Source organism: Oxyura jamaicensis, chromosome 1 (assembly GCF_011077185.1).
Source record: "Oxyura jamaicensis isolate SHBP4307 breed ruddy duck chromosome 1, BPBGC_Ojam_1.0, whole genome shotgun sequence".
Taxonomy (NCBI): Eukaryota; Metazoa; Chordata; class Aves; order Anseriformes; family Anatidae; genus Oxyura; species Oxyura jamaicensis.
Window position 1 is genome coordinate 56,194,287 of NC_048893.1, and position 18,224 is coordinate 56,212,510.

Sequence of the window (18,224 nt, forward strand, 5' to 3'; positions counted from 1 at the left end):
TTTAAAACGAACATCTTAGTTTACGTGCTCTGCTTATGTGCACTGTACAAGTGCCACGGAAAGGACAAAGTTGTTCTCAGCTATAAATTCAGGCAAGCACGAGGCAGGTGCTCAATCTAGTAAAATTTTAGAAAGTAAGCGAGATCAGACTTCGGTAGAGACACGGCATTGTAATGAAGTTTATGTCGTTGACAATGCTGTGAATGGATTTTGTTTTGACACTAGAGAACATGGTTCATTTAGGAAAACAAAGACCATCTTTCATGAATTTAAACTCGCTTCCTTGTCTTTAGAGTTGTTTAAGTGCAGATACTTCAGAAAGGTTTAATCCTTTATCTTAGATCTTCAGCTATTAAAAAGCTTCTGTTTGCCAGTTCAAACAATCTCTTGCTTAAATACAGTTTTTCCACTCCTCAGGAATACTGTTCAGTATTGCTGCTTAGTTCTGTGATCTACAGGACCTTTGTTGGAGGTGTTAATCCTTTTTCACATGAGAGACTGAGAAATGTTCTTTCAGAGAAGTGATATATTGCTTTTTTTCACATCAAAGGAGTCCAACTTTTTCCTCATTGTGACTTGTAGCAAAGCAAGAGGAAATCTGGAAATATAATAATTTAGTTTGTATGGAACTCAGATGAGGCTTCTTTAGCTTAACAATCCTTCAGCCTTCTGTGCTTTGAAAAGTGAACTTACTTGATGAATGCGAGATTAAAAAATAAAAAACAAAAACAAAATAACAAACCAAAAAAGTTTCTTTATCCTTCTGGAAAATCTATGATGTTGAATATATGATATACGAATAAAGATCTGCAGCTTAAGATACGTCCTCTCTGGTAGGTACATGTTTATTCAAGAGAAATCAGAAGCTTAAGGGCTTTATAGACTAAAGGCACAGTCCCGGTCCCAGAGATCTTATAGCAGCATCCTGGTTGAAGATGAATATTGAGATAAAGTAAAACATCTGCTGGTGAGTCTCAGGACACAACGTGATGGCCTAACTTTCCTCCTCGCCACATACTTTGTTGACAGGTCTCGAAGGGAAGGCTTTAGAGGTAGTTTGGAAGAAGTGTACTTAAATTATGGACTTGCATGAAAAGAGGGTGCAGTGGACAGGCCAGGGAGCGGTGACCCTTGCTGATACAGTGTTGACACGGGAGAGGACACAAAAAAGGCAGCAAATACAGATGCAGTGGCATACATCTAAAATACTACAGAGGCCTACAAAATCTACATGCATATTTAGCGAAAGGCTCTTCTGTAACAGAAGACTAACGCTGGTTTGTGAGATTTAATCTGTTGTATCCCAGCCACTTTCCGATTCTGTTACTCTGCTTCCTTCTGCCCCAGTGACAGACCATACCTTTAGAATACAAATCAATTTGGAATATGTGAAAAAGCCCATGAAAAGAACTTGAGAACTGTGGTTCGTGCAACCTTGTATTTTGCACATATTTAATTGCTTTAAAACTATCTTACAATTTAATGAAATCAAATCTCATCTTCACGCTTCCTTTCTAAAAAATAAAAATACTTCACATAAAAGATTGACAACACAGGAAGGAGAGAAATACACTTACTTTCATTCTTACTAAATCAAGGTACTTGTTAGTTTAAGCTCATCATAGGTTTAAATGGCTCTGTGATGGGCTTAAAACTAACATTCATAAATTAATCTTGAAGTGGTAATTAGCTGCATGCAGAAGATGAGAGAATTCAAGGTTAATTAAAAATTCTCTCAATAGAAAATGTTAAATTGTTAGTATTATGACTTGTGTCACATTTGCCTGTGTTCTTCAGATACAACTGATCCTTCACTGATTGGTGTCAGAGAAAGATGATAGTAGCTATATTTTTTAATAGCTAACAAAAGAAATTTTCCCATTCCTTTTGATGGCTTTTGTCCAGTTCTATCATTGCCCGCAATCTAACATTAATGTCAGTATCCAGTTCTCCACTGTATGCTGAAGTTGCAAAACTGTAACCTCCAGTGTTGTATTTTTTTTCTTGGTATCTAATATATTTATCTTCTCCACCAAGCACATTTCTCCTCTCTACCATTCTTTGTAACATCTGTTCTTATGATGTACGACAAGCCAATGAACTGAAAGGTCTGCTACGAGTACAGGTATGTACCCTAAAAGGATGTAGTAATTCAGAATATGCTGACTCCCCAGATCACGAGAGATTATTTCAGATTGACGTACTGGGCAGCTAATAAGCATGTCTGCAAAATCTGTATCACAACTGTTGCACTCTTACCCCCAAAAGCAAGCTGAAAGGGTCACGTGGGATTCTGAATAACTGATGTTGTTGATTTATTATCATAGGTCCAAAGCACAAATGCATGAGACGTCAGCCACTTTAACCTGATATAATGCCAAGCAAAATTGTGGGTGCTCTCAAAGTTCCCTACAGCATTTAGGATGTTGTTTTTCATTACCAGGGGACTTCCACAGGTATTTTATTTTGCAAAAAGTTATTGGTACTCTGTGACTTTCCTGACATTAAAGAAAATACTATGAGATTTCACTACAGTGATTATTAGTTGTTTCTACATTTGACTATGAATATCAGGGTTTGACAAGCAGCAAGAGTACTCAGCGAGATGTCTGTCCTTCAAGACCTCTAAAATGCGCTTTCACTAGACTGGGAGATGCTTTATGTCCGCTTAGTGATATGGAAGGCCCTCTGCTACCTAAAGCCATATTGCAGGCTACCTGACACTTCTGTTTCCTTCTGTCATACTTCTGCTTCCCCCTTCTCCTCCAATGGTTCTCAGTTTGTGGAGCACCCTTTTTCTTTTTGAGAGGAGTGAAAATCCATTTCATGTAAATGCTGTTCAATTATTTCAATAGTAGCATATCAGTAGCCCAGGCTAGGAGAAAATCTTAGCTGCTTAAGTTTTTCATGCACCATACATGTTTATCATGATGAATCTAGTAGTTTCTTTACTATCATGTGTAGGCTTTTTATTCTAATGAGAAAAAATGTCATGCAGAGTACTCACAGTATAGTTTATAAAATGCAGCATTTTAGCTGCAATTTATACCTATAAGGAGAAAGGACCAGTTAAATGAAGTTCAAAATATGTAAAGAAATGGAATTTGCTACAAAAGCAGTCATAAGCTTAAAAGTATTTCACATCTTCATTGTGTCTCAGATTTAAAAATTATTTGGGTGAGATTCCACAGGAAATCTTCCCGAAGGAGAAAGAAGGAATGGGACAGTTGAACCATCCCAACTGCTCAACTCTTTGCTTGCCTCTTAAGCTAACAGTCTTCCCCCTCATTTACAGAAACTATCCTATATGGCAAGAACATGACTGGATTTTAAAGGGAAAGTCAAGAACGAACTGTTTCTTTACTTTTTTGAAGCCTTCCACTGGTATTGGTTTCCCAATTGCTTGGGCAATCATTGGTAATTACTTCAAAATCCATCCTGAAAATATAATCAGGAAAAATGTTTCAGTGCTTATCAAAAGAGTTTCTATTTCTTAAAAACTGCAGAAAAAATGGCAGGATTTCTTTAGAAGAGAGTTTCAAGAACCAAAGTTACAGGTCTATGGGAAAATATCCTTACCACTAGAAAAGTCTTTGAGGGAGCTGGATGTACCTGAGAAAGCAGATGTTCTGTACTTCATTGAAAATACAAAGAATTTGAGGCAATGTAACAGCATACATTATGATCAAATACTGCCTTTTGTACCCATTGAACCTCTTTCGATTGACATGTTTGCTCTAGGTAGATATCCAGATCACCAAACCAAGAGGCTACAGACATGAGGATGACAGTGGTTAGCCTGGCATCTCATGACAGGGGTGCAGCCTCCCACTTCAGTTCCACCTGGCCACCTTGTTGCCACTGACGCTTATGTACTTCCATAGTTTCAGAAATCCAGAAAGGACTTAGAGCTTGACTTCAGGCTACACATGTGAATAAAGAAGTGAACAGCGGGCATGGAGCACGTTAGACATGAATTCTAACTTGCGCCTGGGGTCCATCTCTAACCAGATGCTCTTCATAACCCCTCCAATCACACATGCACTGAATATGCTGGAGATAATTCTAGTTTTAAGCTTCATTTAAGAGAGCTGTAGAGCTGGATACTGCCTGTGTACTGGTACCATTTGTTGCGGTTCCATTTCATTGTGCTGATTCAGATCCTCATACAGATTTTGTGCAAGGACCAACTCTCTGCTGCCTGACTCAGGGCATTTTTGCCCATTTTGTTCCCTGGTTCTGCTCCAAGAACACAGTATGAATCAACACAAGCACAAAGCCACCATGAGCCTGGGACTAGAGCAGGACCAATGGTAAATCAAGGGCACACAGTGCTGGAGGGAATACTTGCAGGGAGCTCCTCCTAACATAAAGCACTGTCTTCTACATTTCTCTTGACAAAGAGAACACTGCTCACAGAAGGCCAGTTTGCAAGATGGCTTCAGTCAATCACAAAAAATCTGAACCAATCAATGGAAACATGCGTGATGATATGAATAGTAGGAACACCCAACATGTGTTCATTTTTATTAAATACGTAGCTTACCTTTCTGCCCATGGCGACTGCTAAATTTATCTCCAATTTCTGGACGTCTAGTTTGCCTCAACAACATTTTGATCAAGAAAGCATCCTCTGCATTTGACGAAATCATTACTTTTTCAATATAAGAATCAGTTGCACCTTTATAGCTAATGAAAGAAGACAGAACGTGAGTTTTACATTTATGAGCCAAATACAAGTTACAAACAAGTACCTGCGTATTGGTAAGTTTCCAGCTAAAATGTAGCTTTCATGGAACCAAACGGAGCTCTCAAGCCAAAGGAGGGAGCCTAAAGAATATACTAGAAGAATTTAAGAACAAAATAAAGCATCATATCCTGATGTAGTATCATGTGTGGGTGAAGAAATGAACCAGAGACAGAACACGTTATGGGGTACAGAAAGAGATGAGCTCTAGAGAGTCCTTTACAGGTACTACCTGAGTTTATGTGGTAGGAGATACAGAGACTTTGGGAAGGCAGTTAAACAAAAAAAAAGGTATCAGCTTTTTGGCATCAGCTTTTTTTCCCTACATATTACAGAATGAGGGCATATCAGATTTCAATTAACTTATTTAGGTGATAATTTTTTCTATTTTTCCAGGTTATAAATCGCACAGACGTACAGCGAAGCTATTTCTGCCTGTCGGATCTGGGCACCTATTGCATGCCTTGTCCTCTGGTAATTTAGCAAAGTGCCAACGCTATTCATGACAAAACAGTGAAAAACCATTCATGCTTATCTAATGTCAAGTTTTCATCTAACACCTCTGAAACCTTCTCCCATTCTTTCAGGACACAACGGGAAAAACCTTTATTGACTGCCCTGTCCCAGGGCAGTGGTGCCTTGGGAAAAGGACATTTCCTTGGAGTGGCCAGAATGAGCTGACCATTAGTCTCTGAGATAGGAAGGCCTCCATCTCCTGGCCTCCTGCCTGGCAAAGAAAGGGCTGAGCACTAGACATTTTCTGTGAGAGCCAGTATGGAGGAGATGCACACCCTCATGAGGCACACACATTTCTCTGCCCTCCCACTCATCCTGCTTCTCTCCTGTTTCTCCATTGGTTCATCCATATGTGACTCCTCTCCCTGCTGCACCATCTTCACTATTCCCTTGTTTTCTCCTGGAAAGCAACTCAATGATTCCTCTCCATGTATATACAATCAGGGTGGTTCCTTTTGAAGGGGTATCTTTCCTCCACATCACCTTCCCAAGTATAAAGGTATGATGCAACATACGTTACTGGCACGTCTTTGTACTGTGGCTGCTGAGGCACACTGCTTCCTTCCAGGGGTGTCTGAGTCACAGTTGGCATAGACTTGTTCACAAGGACTTGCTTGTTTTCTACTTTTTCACCTACAACAGACAGGAAAGAAAACACCTTTAAAATATATCTGGCCACCTATGTTAGAAATACACTCCAGGCTTTCAAATAAGGTATACTAGAAGACAAACCGCAAGGAACATGTCCAGGAAGTAGGCCATGTTACATTATTAAATATTGTAAGGAAATCACTAAGTTCATACAGCAACACCACCACAAAAGACTGGCATCATGCTGCTTTCAGAAAGCAGCATTTTTTAATTTTCTATTATTTTTCTGTATTTTAATTTTCTATTCAAACGTTGACCACTACAAGAAAAAAAATTACACTAAGTATACAATAAGGTGCACAACAAACACTAACAGAATGTTCATTTCTACTTCAGATTTTGTACATGCCACAACTAAACACGCAGTTTGACATACCAGGGGAGCAGATACCATCAGCATCTAAAATTTCGTGGCGCCAGATTGGTTTACGGGTAGCTGCATCCAACATTGGACCCATTACTTTATCAAACGTCTGATTTGTGTAACGCTTCAGTGTACACTTCGCATTCTTGTATACGAGACACCTTCCAAAACCTAGAATGTAACACAAACTCATCTGCCTAGGAATTCAAAAAGTTTTTACAACATGTTATCACAACAAAGTAAGAATGCTAAAACACTTGCTGAGCTACAGAATATAACACATCTTGTAATAGTCAGATTATTCATCATCTGGAGTAAGCATAGCATGGTACAAAGATACCTAGTAGCTCCCAGTTTAAAATCACATCATGCATGCTGGTTTCTTTTGACACCGGACTATGGTCCAATTCTGCAGCTGAACTGATGCCTTTCTATACCTCTGCACACACATGCACACATCATTTTTCTTATCTTTGGTGGTCCACAGGGAGACGTACCATAGAAGAGATTTTAACAGGATGAGATCAGCACCCCCTCCTTTCTGTGGTTCTAAGAAACCTGAACTTTCACTCGTATTTGTGGTTGACACAGGCTAGCTTACCAGGAATGTGCCCCTTGAAGGTTTCATATAATCACTCCATTACTAACTTTTTTTGTTCTTTGAAAGAAGTCTAAATTACAAATAATTCATACACACATATATAATTACATATAAATAGGGTTGGTTTGTTTAAATGAGAAAAGTAGCATCTCTGGAAACTTCTCTCCTGGCCACAATACTAACCACTTTCATCACATTTAGAATGACAGACGGCTAAAAGCAGGGCTTTCTAATAATCCTGCATTATCTTAGTTCATTTGAAAGATGGTTGTGGCCACATACAGTACATCTGTATCTTTAGAATATGCCAAGTCAGTCCTGATAATCACCACAGCTCTCCCTGTAAATGTTACCAGTCTACCAGAAAAGAAAGCGTTTAGTTTTAAATCATGCCTGTTGTTGTTTTCAGAAAAGGAGGCATAAATTAAATGCAGCAGACATTAATGCCAAAGATACATGTCTAGGAATACTAGTATTGCTGCCTAGCAACTAGGAGGAAGGGAATATGGGGGGGAGGAAATAAAGTCAGCGAAGAATCTGATTTTGGCCACCCAAAACTACAACCAATTTGATCTCACTGCATTACGTCTTCTCTCAAGGGATTTTATTAGGGGGAGGGAGAGAGAAAGGGAGAGACACTAAAGTTTTCAGGCAACGCTCCTCTAACCCCCAGCAGCATTTACATAAAGCACTGAAGATCTGCGGAGACACTGACACAGGCCAGAGGCGCACAAACGTAGATTTCACTTAGTTACTTCCAGTCGGTGCTTAGGCACTTTTACTTAAAATACACTGCACAGATTTTTTGGCTTTGAACTTCTCTCTGAATAAATACTACATTATTTTGTTTTAGGCAATACTATTATTTTCCCTCAGAAAACAAGCAATGCTGTTACTATGCCCTCAGAGCATCACGATCACCGTGACACACAATACCACATGTTCCATTCCTTTCCTGAATGCATTCAGAAATCTCGTTTCATCTATTGCTTTCATTACTGATGATAATGACGAGACGCCTGTTAGTAACGAAGAAAGGCTCAGGTAACCATCTAAAAATCAAGCACCAGAGAACATTTTATCTGATACCTTGTATTTTTCATAAGCTAAACGTTTTCAAAAAGGGATCATTTATCCTTTCTGACTTGAGGTCAAAAGCTAGCCATTTGTTCTTTTAATACCCATACTCAAGAGTTTTTTCACGTGTTGGCAACTTCACCCTACTGTTGCAACCCTGGAATTACAATCACTATTCATGCAGAAAACAAACAAAAGCACCCAAAGCCGTTTTGGAATTCAGCTTCTTAATTGGAGATGCACTGTTTGTAACAGCAATAAAATTTATTGTACGATAACACCATGAGACAACAGAATGATTAAAGCACGCAGTAGAGCACACAGTAGAGAAGTAGGAAAGAACTGATGGTTCTTACCTCTGTCCAAAGAGGCCTTGTTTAAGACAAGAGCATCTTCAATATCATAACCACTGTAGCTCATGACAGCAACTGTGGCATTCTGTCCAGCAGGCAATTTCTCAAAGTCTATCAGTTCAATTGTTTTTGTTTTTACCATTGGCTTTTGGGGATAGGCTAGAAGATACATAAGAGTATCTATCCTGTTTCTTTGATTGTATCCAATAGTACCTGTATGTAAAAGAAAAACAACAGTCTGAACATCAGTGAGTCTCCTAGAAATATTTTAGCTAAAAATTACCGAAGTGCAAGTGAACTAAATCCACAAACAGGAATTTCATCTAACAATACAAGTTCTTCATGAAAAAGGGGGAAAATTCCTACAAGAGACTGAAGCAAAACAACTTTGCATTATTAAACTTAAATAAAGGTGTAAGTGTCTTCTTGCTGTAAGCTTCCAGAAAGATTTTATTTTCAGGGAAAACCTGAGCATCAAGACAAAAAGAACAAGGAAAGTAATCAAACCAATATCCTCTATGACTGAATGGAAATAAGATTTTTTTTAAAAAAACATGACACTGAATAACCGTGTAAGCATGAAGATTGCTGTTACTATTCTAATAATCATAGGGTTTGATTTTTTAATGAGAGATGAAATCATATTCCAATTCCAATCAGACTTCTGATTTAAAATTTCATCAGAATCAACAGAAAGACTCCCATTGAGATCAAGAGGAGCTCTGGATCAAGCTCTGTGTCTTCCACATAGCATTTGCTTCCTTTTTCTGGGCAGTAATTAGTTCAACAGCAGCTTGTGTTAAGAGCATCACAAAGCATGAACAAAGCATACAGTTAGCAGCAGCCAAGACTGATTTACTTTCTGAAATTAGAGGCATCGTTGCTAGAAAGACTACAGTAGAAGTTCACCCACAATATATTTGTCTTTCTACATGAAATTAATTTTAAATTTACGGTTCAGAATTCAATCCTTTGTATAGACCTCCCAGCTTGAGACTGAAATTTTTGGCCCTGTCCCATCAGACTGCCAAAGTGTCTTCTGAAATCTGAGGAAAAAATAATTAACACCCAGCAGGGAAACATAAACTTTTGTGTAGCAGAACAAAAGTTAAGGCAATCGTATGTTATTAGAGTTTGCTGTACCAGGACTATGCTATGTCTCAAAGCAATTAAGAAATTATAGCCTAAAAAGTTAAAGTTTTAAAGTTTTAAGTACTAAATATTCTGCAGTACTTGTGCTTAGGAGGTAAGTCTTTTAAAACCTTTCCAATTACTCCTGCAATGTCAAAGGATGGCTATTATCAAGGAAAGGTCAAGCAGCCTGACTATAATGAAGACTTCACATGGCCAGAATGTAACACAGCTGAACACAAATCTGCTCTTAGGGAAGGCCAGCTTCATGTTTTGTATACACATATTTGCAATTTCCAGCTGCCTGCATTTAAATAAAATGTCTAGAAAACCAAGTATCTAAAACCAGGCAGCATCACAGGCAGTTCCAAAGACCTACCCTGTCCCTGTTGCTAAGCTCTCTCCCCTAAACTACCTGGACGCAACCATTCCCAAGGACAAAAACAGGGAGGTAGCTCAACAGATAGTGTCCAAAAATAAACTGTTAGAAACCATTCTTACATGCCCGGACTTTCTTTGGTTCTACAAAGGGACCTTGAAGTGATGGGCACAGCATTTTTAAACACCAAGGATGATTTGGTACAGTTGACAGGCTCCACTCCTTGCTTATTTATGAACAGTTGCTTTCCTGTCTTTTTCACGAAGAAGGAAATAAATCCATCGCAGAGCAGTATGGTCTGTCCACAAGAAGCAAGCTTGTAGGGCCTGGACTCAGCACTGAAGACTCTCCTGGACATCCCCCAACAAGACCCAACAACTGAAGGTCCTCTTACTTATGGTGTTCCCCTAGCCTAAGCATAAGACATTGTTTCACTGTACTTTGATAAACCAACTGTTTTTCCCACCATACAGCAAGGGAAATCTGCCAGATGAAAAAGAGCTTTACACCACTCCTTTCCTTCCTCTGCACCTAGAATGAATACTCTGCGTGCTTTCAGGACAGGCTGTCTGCTGTACTGCTCATATTAAAAGTTTTAGAGGGGTACATCATCTCCCTGAGGGAAATCTCCTGAGTATGCCACACCACCTTTCTCTTTTGAAATGCTTGTGATTTTTTACTCCTCTGGGATGCTTATACATGCTATGGCTAGGGATGCTAAGACAGGACGAAATCTGGAGTGTCTTACCTTAGCAAAACTTGTCCTTTTATACCCTTGTAACAATCTGAGGAAGTCCCTTATATGTCAAATATTACAGATAATAAACTATTTGGGTAAATTTTCTATAATTTCATTCTGTAGCATATCAAATGGAAAAAGTACACGTATAGACCAGTGGTGGATATCCTAGCAGGAAAGAAACTTAGAGGATTATTCAAGAGCAGAAGCGAAATAAATTATCCCCAAAACATGCCATACATCAGCAACATTTGTCCTAATTGCTAGGATTTAATGGTTATACACATAATGCCTTATCTAGTCTGGTCTAACAAACCCCAGCCTAAAAAAAACGCAATCTGGTTATTTAAAATTAAGGAGCAGCTTTCTTCAGAGGACTGGTGTGTAGGGACAAGACCTCTGTGTGGGTGTTGAAATGAAGCAAGTCACTTTGGCAAGTCAGCTTTATTTCTGTTTTCTCTCTGAAAGAACAGAGCCCTTGTTTGCTTCAGCTAAAGAGCCGAGCAAAAGTAAAGTATAATTAAACGTCACCATAACAAACCCCGCTCACAATGACCCACATTTAAAATTATCACAACAGCAAGAACAAATTTTTTCATTGGTAATTAGCCCCATTTAAAGCATAACACAAACAAGGTTGACCTGGATACAACAAAGATCATTTTCTTGCTTTTTTTCAGCACTTGGTATGTTGTGGATGCACGTGTGCATTCTTTCCCTTTGGCCCCCCCCCCCCCTTCCTAACCATTTTTCCTTCTAAAGCATCATTTGATCATTCTTCAGTGTAAAGCAATCGTATAAAAATACCATCTACTGCAATTTAGCATCAACAGGACAGCGTTATTCTGATGCAGAACGTCCCAGAACTCACCAGAACATCCAGCCAGCTACCACAAGCATTTACCCAACTCCGTTGTATTACTTACAACATTACATTTCACAACAAAAATTAACATGGATATCGAAATTATCTACTTAAGACACAATCCAAAAGGGCTATTATTGCATACGCCAAGAGAAGAGTCACTGTACTTCTGTATTTCCCCCAGCTTCACCATGGATTTTCTACCATTCCGGCCTTTTATATGAGCACAAACCAACAGAGAAAGGAGCACTGGCTCTGAAGGCTGCACTGAGCCTTGCAGTTGGGCTCCAACCCAGCTCACAGAGATTTTCCCATTACACGTGATAATCGATCTGGACATTCAGCATTTGAAATATTTTTTTCCACCATAGAGAGATTAAGAAGTCAGTTAACAAGATTATGGGGAAGTCTGACTCATTTCTGCCCCAGCACTTGCTGCTGGGGAGAGAAGAGCTGGCCAAAAGTGACCGAGCCGCAGAGCACAAACGCTGCTCTTCAAAGGCGAGCGGCCAACTGAGCCCTGGCCACAAAGCACCCCAGTCCAGCTGTGAAGACCAGTGCCCACTGGTGTTGTTCTGACCTTTGTTTCAGTTCCCTGCCAGTAGGCTGGCCGTCTAAAATCTGGGAGTGCTTCAGCTCCCAGCCCACTGATGAGGCCTTTCACAAGGCTCCTCGAGGCACATTTGTCTTCTCAACTCAATTTGAACACATTCAGCTGGTTATAGCACAAGGAAAAGCAGTACACCAAGAGCTCTGCTATTTCACAGAATCAAAGAATGTAAATCCTACAGCATTTTTTTTTAGTATCAGAGAAGTTGCTTCAACACAGACTTCTGCAATGCTGTTCTTGCTCACCCGCCACCTTGCCTCAGATATCCACTGCTCTTTCACAGGTTGAAGTGAAAATTAACATCCGAAACCTTCCCTTACTCAGACTTGTGTTATGCCATTTGGGCTGAAGGCACAGCACGCAGTTGGGCTATGACGGCGTACAGCTTGCTTTGTGTGCCCACACAGCCGCTCTCTCCCAGACGAGCGTGTGTCTGCGCAATGTGGGGGGTTCCTGGCAGGAAAACGGGTGCTTTCGTGTCCTATAGGCTCTTGTACGACACCTCACAGTCGTACAGTATGCAAAACCGACTCATTTCTGTAAGCTAATGTGACTGAAAAGCTCCATCTATAATTATGTCTCTACTCTTAGGCAACTTCAACCATTGTAAACATTGTTGGAGCAACACGGGGAATTCAAACAATAAAGACTCTTGTATTTTAATCTTAAATATTTCTCAGATTTTAAGCTTCTACTGTTACTTTTGCACTGAAGTGTCAACCTTCAACTGAGAGCCTTGCAGTTGCTGTTGTACTTGCCACCTAACCCTACCTTTCCTTCAGTCTTGCACAACCAGCAAAATATGGTTAATTATTTATGTCAAAACAAAGTGATTTCATTTCAAATTCATTTCACCAAAATCCAGTTTGCTAACTAAACTAAGCATAGCTCTAGTCCTCCAACAAGATGACCATGAAAGGGAGGTATTTTTCGGTACATTTAGTATTATCCTGCAGAAATATTTGTATTTTAATACTTAACACTTGTCAGGGATTCTGGATTACAGACCTCATTGCAGTTCCTGATGGCTACCCTCCATTTACACGTCCTTTCACACCTTTCCCTACACACAATAATACTAAAAACAAGCCAAGCCCGTCCAAAGCTGTGGGCACTGCTCTGTGAAGTGATCAGAGGAGGGTCAGCGCTGAGTAGCACAAGGGCCTCCTCTCTGAGCCAGAGCCCAGAGACCTGCTCTGTGCCTCTGGGTTTTGACAGCTGAGGAGTGACACAGTGGACTTGGACATGAGTCTTCCACGTGGCCACATGGGACCTGCAGCTGCTCTGCAATTTTGGAGTGGGGAAAGAAAGAGAGAAGTGTGAATAGTTACATAAAATCTGGTGTTAGAAGCCCTGTGTCACATCCTTTCATAAATAAAATCAGAAAGAAGCATCTGTAACCTGTTTCAGGATTATCTTCTAGGTCTCGTTTGATCGCTAGGTGTAGAGAAAAAACTTTTCTGCCCATATGTATTGCCACTTAGGGTGTCTTTTGAAAAGCAGTTATTACAAAAAAAGGTTCAGGTGCTTGAAGATACTTGAGGCACAGCAAAATATAACTCAGGTCATGTGCCAACTTTTCAAATATACTTTTATCTAGCTGCTTATTCTTTGAGTCAGGTGTTTTGTCATAACAAACTGAAACAAAGGCTTTTTTTATTGCTCAAGATATTCAATGGCTTTTGTGTTCCTAGCGTCAGCAGGAACGTCAGAGGATTGTATCCAAGGAGCTAAATGTGCAAGACCTAGGGTCAAAGCAGCTGAATACACCAACCTCAGAAAACACAGACAATGAATTGCAAATGACACTCAAAACAAAACGGGAAAAAAACCTTCACACAGAAAACTACAAAAGAACTCCACAGATACTGAATTGGCTTTCTGTACACACTGATCCTGCTTAACTGTGTGTGGTAACCAACCAAACCTTCTGAGACTAATAGTCATAAAATAGAGACTTGGGGGTGGGAGGAAAGATAATGGGATGGGGGAGAACTGTAAGGAGAAAGATTGCATTGCCCCTCTTTTTTTTTTTTTTTTTTTTTAATTTAAAGGGGGACATGCATCTGTTGCTATTTTCTGCTATTTTGATGTGCTGACCATGACAGTTCAGCACAAGGCAGTTACTTTGCTATTAATTCTGCTGAAGAAGCCTCGCAAAAGGTGCAGTGTTTCAGTTTCAGACAGACAGCACAAAACAAATGATTTAGTAAACCTAAAAGAAGCAGTAAGTTTTTTTTTTTCCACTGTAACTCACAGCTTCCAAGCCAGCCATCAACACAAGACCTAAAACCAGCATGTACAGCACAAGTCTGGATACAGCTGTCTGAACTGATGTACTGTTGGTCAGGTCCTTGCTGGGACTCACTCTGGCTTAATCACGGGCTGTGTGATTTTGATGCTTTAATATTAGTTTAACTACATGGTAAAGGAAGGATTAGAACTTACTTTGTGTTAATTACTCACCACAGCACATTTATAAAGTGTTTTTTTTTTTTTTTAATGACTAGCTACCACATCGTAAAAAGAATGAAGAGATCAGAAATTAATTTTGTTTTAGTCATTTTGCTGAGAAGCCATTGCTACTTGCCTTCTTCATCCAAAACAAAGAAAAAAGGCCAAAACCTAAACTGCTGCTGTGGGAAGTAGTCAAGTAACTAAGCCATTCTGTAAAGTCAGCATAACTTTTTTTATTATTATTATTTTTAAGGACAACTACTCAACTATTCAGGGCAAAGTTTCTTCTCTTTGCACTCTGTCTCTCATTGTGAGAATACTTTTCTACTTTTTTTTTTTTTTTTTTTTTTTTTAATCTGGAAGCCCATGGCATATTGCACTATAAAGAGAAAAGAAAACTGGAGGATCGGCAGTGTGGTTACGTTGAAAACTTCAAAGTCATGATGATTATCAAAAAAACAAAAACAAATCAACAAACAACAACTAAAAAAAAAAAAAAACACCAAGGAAAAAGCTACAGTGCCCCATTTTCTCAAAATTTTTAAGTATTAGGACCTGCAGATATGGTCTTCATGGAGCAAAACTGGCTGGCTCTTTTGTTTTCCACTCTCCCCCCCAGCATTTCAAAGGTAACCTTTCATTACTGCATCTAAGCTAAGAGGTGTTCTCTTCCTGGCAACTTTTTTTTATGTTAACTAGGAAATAATTTCCATTTTGTCACTTTTCTCGACATAGCATCAAAAATTATGTAACACTCCAAAACAGATTTAAAAAAAAATCTTACCCATTGCTTGTTTCCCCATGGCACACTGGTAAGTGTTTCTTGGGGACTGGTTGTGATGAGGATATGGAATCAGACCAGCACAGACACCAAGAAGCGTGAAAGGTTCAATCTCCAAATGTGTTGTATCTCTTAAAAGAAAGAGCACCAATTATAGCAGGCTTGTGAACAAACTTTGTAACTATCATTTATTTATTTTAGCAGTTATCTCACAATTCTTCAATTCTGCTCAGGAAAATGTAAGCCAGTAAGACCTCAAAATATGGATTCACTGTGCATTTTTTTGTTTTTAAACCTTGTTTTCTTTTTAAGTGTTTCCACATGAAAAGAAATGAAGGAGAACAAATTTCCACCAGGGAGAGAAAAAGCCTCTAGGTAATAACAACCTGAAGGAGCTCAGCAAGACAATAAAACTTCAGTTTATACAGTAAATCCTAAAATGCCTTAAGGAATGACATCTTGTGTAACAAGAGTCTTCTGCATCATTACCCGTCTCAGAGATCTAGAAATCCACAGGAGACGTGGAAGGAGGAGGAGCAAGACAGATTCAGGTATTGAAAAAAACAAAACAGAATTGTAGTTTCAGTTTTCCAAGGTCAGTTATAATATCAGTTAGAGAGAAAACATCTGTGTCCAAACCAGATCCAGTGCCATGAGAGATATGCCATAATAAAACACTATCTGAAATGCTCTGCAAATATTTTGGAAGTAATTATGTTGTTAAAAGGCACCACTGATGATAAATAAAAAGACATGGACAAGAAATAAAGACTGAGAGATAAGAAAACAAAATTCATTCTACCTGATATGAGCTTCAGAGGAGAAAGCCCATGCTCAATAAAGACAATTAAATCATAGTGTGCACTGGGATGCAAGTGGAGTGACTAATAACTAAGGATGGAGAGCACAATAAAGCTTGGCTGGAGCAGGTCTGCTTTTTAAATCAAGATAAGCAACTAGGAAATAGGAAATTTTGAAATGAAGCTAATTGTAACTAAGCTTAGCGGCCACTATTTTTCTCCACTTGATAAAAAGCAGCTATGTTCATTGAAGCCTGCCTTAAGAAAACAGAAATGGCAGAATCCCAATTGCAGTTAAGTAATTCCAGAATTACAGGTGGTAATCTTAAAGGATGGACTGCTCTCCCATTCTGCAAAATTTCAAGGAACTATTGACACTTCTCAAATGATAAAACAAGAGGCTTAAGAATGTACTGACAGGGAATTCAGCAAATTTCTTCAGAAAGTACCAGTGCATGGAATTACATATACATTTTCAAATAGAGTAAAATTCAACATGGATGTTTTTCTATGGAGATCAACCTTATTTCATCCAAAGAAGATGCTAGATCCTGGTATCTAAGGATGTACTTCACAGTGCTAATGAGAGGACTTCAAAGTTTACAGAGCAGTTCAGTTTCTGCAAGTCAAAATGCCACTGCCAGAAATGGAACCAAGAAAGGAAGGCAACCTTATGAGTTTGAAACTAAGAGTTACAAATGGGTTAGGAAGAAATTGAACGCATTAAATAGAGTCAAATCCTCCAAAGAAAAAACCCTTAATTGGATTGGAAAGGCAAAGAGAGGACACCGTAGCTAAAAGAAGCCTACATGACAAAAGCAGGAATGTTAATGGGATACTTCACAATAGCGGATTGTATCAGTTGTATTAACAGAACAAGTTGTACCAACATGGTTGCGCCATTTAAAATGCAAGATGACCAGCTGGGGGGGAGGGGGTACAGAAATCAGCTACGCAAGAGGTAGGAAATATTAATACTAAACACAAGGAACAATATGCTCCTATGGTGTGAGCTCATATACTTATGGCACTATTAACCACAAGCACTTAAGCTAAACTCAAAGCAAGTTGACAGACAACACAAGAATCTCCCATACTTTGGCAGGTATCATGGAGTCATTTCCTAACACTGGATTTTCTCCTGTCTCCTCCTCCTATTTCTGAGTAAGCAGTGATTTCAGGTGATGCACTCCCATTAATCTTTCTATCTGCATTAGGTGTCCGATAACTTAATTTTTCAGCTCTGATGCTTTAAGGAAGTTACTTAATTTTGGCACAAGTGACAGCAGTTGTGTGTGCTCTTATTTGCCCATATATACAGAAGCCAGACAGGAGCATGCAAAAGTGATAAAGTCTTCCAAGGCCTGGGCAGGAGCATGTCAACTTAATTAGCAGAGTTAATTCATTTTATCTGGCAAAGGTTAAAGATAACTGAAGGTCTCATCCAGCTCCACTGAAATCAATGATGTATTTCTACTGGCTCCCACGAGTACTTGACCAGGAGAGAACATTTAGAAAATGCATTTTCTGCATTAATCTACTTATCAAACATGTCATGGAGGTAACTTCTGACCTCTTACACACAGACTTCAGTTGACAGGATATAGTCAGAGCAACATTAAAATAAAGGTAGGGAGATAGGAGGACTTAAAAATCCTTCCTTTAGTGTGGGATCTTTAATCACAGTCAGAAGCTAGAGGGGAAAGAAAAGAAAAACAAACCCAAAACACCAGCTTCTTCATATATGCACAAAACAGAAAAATCTGAGAACCTTCCTAAATGATAAATACATGCTGGCAACGGGTTTATCATGTGGTGAAGAATACACAGAATGATACAGACATTTTTATCAAGGCCTAGTATACATCCAAAAGTCAAAGGGGAAGTCTCACTACAACAACTCAGGCATTTAATGTTCGCTTGTTGTCTAGGATCCCCATACATCAAGAGAGAGAAATTTTTCCAAAGGACAATCATGACATCCTAAGAACATAATTTAAAAGGGGAAATCATTTCCCTCTAGATTCAAAATGTATAAAATTACGACGATCAACTCAATTTTTACAAGAAAAACAAAAAAGCCACATCCAGAGAAGCAAATGATACACCTTTAAGTATTTCCTGTTGTTGAGAGTCAGAAGCAGAAAGAGATT

General features: G+C 39.1%; 1 protein-coding gene across 1 annotated transcript in view; it reads right to left on the bottom strand.

The window, feature by feature from the left end:
• POLR3B (RNA polymerase III subunit B) overlaps positions 1-18,224 on the bottom strand; it is a 74,700-nt gene that overhangs the window by 18,984 nt on the left and 37,492 nt on the right. The window contains exons 19-23 of the mRNA XM_035340891.1: positions 15,275-15,402; positions 8,313-8,522; positions 6,291-6,449; positions 5,779-5,896; positions 4,547-4,689 (exon numbers count right to left, since the gene is read on the bottom strand). Of these exons, the coding sequence (XP_035196782.1) occupies positions 4,547-4,689; positions 5,779-5,896; positions 6,291-6,449; positions 8,313-8,522; positions 15,275-15,402 (758 nt within the window). The remainder of the gene's footprint in view (positions 1-4,546; positions 4,690-5,778; positions 5,897-6,290; positions 6,450-8,312; positions 8,523-15,274; positions 15,403-18,224) is intronic.